General features: G+C 39.4%; 1 protein-coding gene across 1 annotated transcript in view; it reads left to right on the top strand.

Annotated features, from left to right (window-relative positions):
• Positions 1-4995, top strand: part of LOC116849415 (diacylglycerol O-acyltransferase 1) — a 127258-nt gene extending 122263 nt beyond the window's left edge. Inside the window, exons 11-12 of the mRNA XM_032826552.1 lie at positions 3305-3455; positions 4377-4995. Coding sequence (XP_032682443.1) covers positions 3305-3455; positions 4377-4553 — 328 coding nt within the window. The 3' untranslated portion in view covers positions 4554-4995. The remainder of the gene's footprint in view (positions 1-3304; positions 3456-4376) is intronic.
• Positions 4996-5003: the final 8 nt, after the last annotated feature.

Below are 5003 nucleotides of genomic sequence, written 5' to 3'. Positions count from 1 at the left end.
TCCCCCCGATTATCATCTGTTTCGCTCATTACAGAACTCCCTTGACAATATGAACTTCGCTTCTTTAGAAAATGTGAAAAATCACTTGAAACGTTTATTCGCTGGAAAAGTACAAAAGTTCTATAAAAGAGAAATTATGAAGTTATGTGAAAAATGGCAAAAGATTGTCAAACTGAATGTTATTGATTATATTATTAATTAAAATTGTTTTTAACAAGAATAAGATGCATTTTAATTTTGTAGATGAGCCCGATAGTTTCTTTTCTGTATAAATTCTTTTCAATTTTATTATGATTTTCTAGCAATGTAGAGAATAATAAACTCGGTGTCAGTCTAGCACAGACAAGGTCTATCTTGCTAAGGAATATAGTAAATCTCGCTGGGACCATAATAAAATTTTTAATAGCTCATTTTAGTTTCTAGGTTATAAATAGCAAGCATATGAAATAAAAGGATAATAAATTACTGTAGAATGTGGATCTATTCCTTTGGCTACAAGATTCTGCAGCGATTTTTATTATAAAGTTCTCTCCGTGTATATTATTAATATATTTGATGTTTGTGTAGAAATTATCATTTTGTTGGAATCTCGAGGATAAGCTGTTCAGCCGTCATGCCTGTCGGAATTTTGTTGGAATTTTGTGGATAAGTTGTTCAGCACATCATATGTGCAAATTTTCGCGTACTGTTTTCCACGAGAATGTATTATCGTATAACATTACGCGAGAGACAACATTTCGTCGGACAGAAATAGGCTTCCACGCGAAAACCTTTTATTCCACCTAAAATGTCTCTCCTCAACCCATACGTCTCGGCTGTCGCCGCCACATTAGATTATACATCCCTCGCTCAATACAATCAGCGAACTTCCGAAAGACTTTTCCGGCGGGCCTTCCATCTTCCACGGTTACCCATCGCACGTGCACCTAACAACTCGAGCCCATAGTGACGACCTCCTTTCACGAGTCCGCGTCGGTTCTTTGTACTTCGAAAGTAGCCCAAAAGAAAGTTTAAATCCTTGTAAAAGTGGCTGTACAAAGTTCTTATTATGTGACCGAGAGAAAAGGGTGCCATCAGAATTGCCACGCGCAAACTGCTGGGGTTTACCATGAATGTCCTATAAAGATCCAATCTACTACCCCTCGCGACGAGCATTGGATATTAGGCGACAAATTACCTTCATACCTGTAAATTTTTTACGTTTTTCCTTGACATCACAAAGAGCTGACTTGTAACTTTACGCGTAAAATGTTTAGTCTGTCAGACGCGAACGAATGTTCAGTCGCTCACCCATTTTTGTAAAAGGAGAAGTTTTAAAAGTGCAAGTTTGTTTGCAGATTTTTATTTTATTGCACTACTATCTTGTAGCTGAAGCTTCCCTGTATCTCTGGGAAAAAATGAGTCCAAAAATATTGATTTTCAACAAAAATATTGATTTTTATTGCAGTTCACAGTTGTCCGAGTCTGGCAAACCCAGATTGTGTACATTTTGATTTTATCGCGCTACTATCATATAGCTGAAATTTTTTACATCTCTGGATAAAAGTGAATCTAAAAATATTGATTTTCAACAAAGTTACATGGCAATTTTCAGTCGACTCGATCCAGATTGTATAGTATGTTTCAAAAAAATGTTTATACACGAAAGGTTAATATAAAGTAACAAACTTTTATAAAGTAAAAACTATTACTGGACAAAGACGACTAATTCAAAAATTCAGTTCTCCCATACATAGTATCGCGTAAAAATATGAATATATACGAGTATGTGTTTAGGTAAATAACGCCACTCAACCGAAAGCGGACTATTTGATAACACGCTCTTATAAAGCATGACACGTAGTACGAAAATGACTGGCCACGTCCCTTTTATAAATGATATAAAAACGAAGGAAAATGAGGCTCACTAAAGAGATGTCGTGCGAGTTTTCGAGACGCGAATTTTAAAGTCTCACTCCGACGCGCTCGCGCTTCTTTTTACCTCAACGACGCACCTGCGCGCTTACGCTCGCTCGTGTACCCTTTCTTTTTTTTCCGTCCCGACCGAGATACGCAGCTGCAATTGCAAGCTGCGACTGGCATGTAGCCATAGTACGCGGCAGGAGGGTCGAGGTGAAAATGGAAATGCTCCCCCACACGAGGCCGACGTAGACGCACAGAGGTGTGTCGTCGTCGCTGACGCCGCCGTCGCCACTGCCGTCGCCGATGACGACGACGACGACGACGACGACGGCGGCAGCAACGTCGACGAGGACGACGACGACGACGACGACGACGACGACGACGACGACGACGTCTTTTCAGGGTTGTAATGGGAAAAGCCGATACGCATCGCGATGCGCACTTAAGGCTGTTTATTCCCCGCGGCACTTATAATACCTCTATAACTGGAGATATTCCCGAGCGCTTTGCGCAAAGGAGACGCTCGCTCCGGTTGGAGGGAAAGAAAGGGCGACGCTGTTCAGAGGAAGGATCGGGAGGAGGAAGCCCTAAGAACGCGGTAAAACGCGCGTGGCCTGAAGTCCTCAGAACTGTCGTCAGCGACGTCGTCTCACCTTTGAATTTTCTTCCTTCCTTCCGCCTTCTCCTCATCCACCTACACCTCCCGGTGCGTCTTTTTCGTTCTCTCCTTCTTCTGAAGCATCCTGTCGCATTTTCCTTTCTTTCTCTGATGCGTCTGCACCGATAACCAGACGGCTAACGATTCTTTCACGCGTTAGCCGTTTCTGGCCGCCCCGGCTGTACCACCAAGCGAGAACAACGACGGCAGAATGTCGCCGTTCCGACGAAACTTTTATCTGAATATCGCTTTAATTTTTTGGAGCAATTTCGCGCGTTTCAACGTCGCCATCGCGTCTCTTATCTGCTTTATCGGGCCAACAATTTCCGCGTGTATTCTGCGGTACAGCCATCGTCTAAGAGCGCGGAAACTGTAGAAATGCGTGTTCCTTTGTGATGCCGATAATAGCATTGTCGGCATAATAGGGGAACGTGCGCTAAATGCATTCCCCATTGCCAAGCTTAGAATTGGAGTCTTTAATCGATTGAGCTATTTAGAGCGTTTTCTATCGGGGTTCGGGTATACGATTTAGCCGGAATCTCCTAGCTAGCCAGCTCTTTTGTAATCGTCACTGAACCGGAAAAGAGCAGACAATTCACACATTGTTCAGACGTAAAAACAAATGTCTTTCTACCTTCTCCACATCACTCTCGACTGATAAAATCCGCAAGCACAAATTCTCTTTTGTATCATAGTTTTTACAGGCAATGTATTTTACGGAGAACGTGTTGCGTTGTGTTACAGACATCTTTATATTCCGGTCGTAGAGATGGGTTACAGTAAGACTACAGCGTCGGTGACCGTCTTCTTTATCAGCGCTTTCTTTCACGAGTATCTTGTAAGCGTACCTTTAAAGACATTCAAGATATGGGCCTTTATGGGTATGATGGGACAGGTAAGAGCTTCACGCGTTTATTTCATATATATTGTTGATTATGCAGATATTAACCGCAAAACATCCTTATTGGATCTTTAAGAGGATACCAAACGGTAATCCGATAACGGACTTCAAAAATGTCGATAACGTAAATAATGTAAAAAGTTGAATCAGATAAACGATAACGCGATTATCTTTTTTGTACTTCGTGTATACATAGATTTTATACAAATGTGTGCTATTTCATTTCACCATATTCAGCAGAAAATCTAATTACGTATATATAGAAATCTTTCTGTAAATTTTATATTCTAAAACTTCTACATGCAGTTTTAAAAGTACAGCAATATTCTTTGAAATTTTCCTGTATATAGCAAGTACACGTTCAGTATATACAACTACGAGACTTTTATATCAGGCAAATGTTTACGCTAATTGACAAGTCAAGATGTCAATTTTGAAAATTGTTGTCGTTTTTGTCACATATTGAGCAAAGCTCCAATTCATTTTGACACACACTTTCATTGTGTAAAAATATTTGTAATTTTGTGTAACTAATAGGACGTAAATTTTAAAAAGACCAATATTTTTATCAGGCAAATTTTCAAGTATGGCGTCCCCTTGAGGACGCATTTGTCTTTAAACGCTTTCGGCATCACACTCAGAATCGTTAAAATCGTCATTTATAACAGACTAAAATTTCTCACAAAAGCTTGCTTAATGAAAGACAAGAATATAAGAAACATTACATTGAAGTACTTCATAATCTTTGATTAATATTCTTTATATGATTGCTACAGAGATTTCAGACATAATTTGTTAAATACTTTGTGTATGATGTATGACGTTGCACGTTACACTTTGCATGCACTTAGGAGATGTTCCGGCCGCTTATAAGTACGGAAATTTCGGTCGTGCAACGTTAATTGTTCATTACAGATACCACTGTCGGTGCTGAGCAAGACGGCCGAACATTACTTAGGCGCTAGATACGGTAACATCGTCGTATGGGCGAGTCTCATCATCGGGCAACCACTTTGTATAATGATGTATTACCACGATTACGTTGTAACCCATTTCGGTGAGTCTCTGATCGAGGACTACTCTGTGGTATAAGCGGTGGTAATGAGATGGAAAGGTGAAAGTTCAGGGAAACTTCCAAAGATAAACTTGCGATTTACTTCTTTTTTTTCAATTCTCTGCGTTATTGCGTTTGTTGATAATGGAATACATACAGCTTCCAGTTTGCGCTTTACGTGCAAAGTAATATACTTTAAATTCTAAAGTTGTCGTGCCATAGTTTCATCATCGTGATTCACACATTATGTGCGTGTGCCTTAAATATCACATCTCGTTGAATAGAATGTTGAACGCTGCTAGCACAATACAAATTGAAACACGATGAAACGAAACTCGAATTGACGGACACTATTCAAAAATATGATTACGTCTCACAGAAACTGTACACACATACATACATAAATACATACATACAATTGTACATACACATATACATATATATATGTATATATATATATACATATATATATATATATATATATATAT

The sequence above is a fragment of the Odontomachus brunneus genome, unplaced genomic scaffold (assembly GCF_010583005.1).
Source record: "Odontomachus brunneus isolate Ranch 3 - 2012 unplaced genomic scaffold, Obru_v1 Obru_scaffold_115, whole genome shotgun sequence".
In the NCBI taxonomy this organism is placed as follows: Eukaryota; Metazoa; Arthropoda; class Insecta; order Hymenoptera; family Formicidae; genus Odontomachus; species Odontomachus brunneus.
The sequence above is the reverse complement of the archived record's forward strand: the minus strand, read 5'-3'. Positions and strand labels throughout refer to the sequence as shown.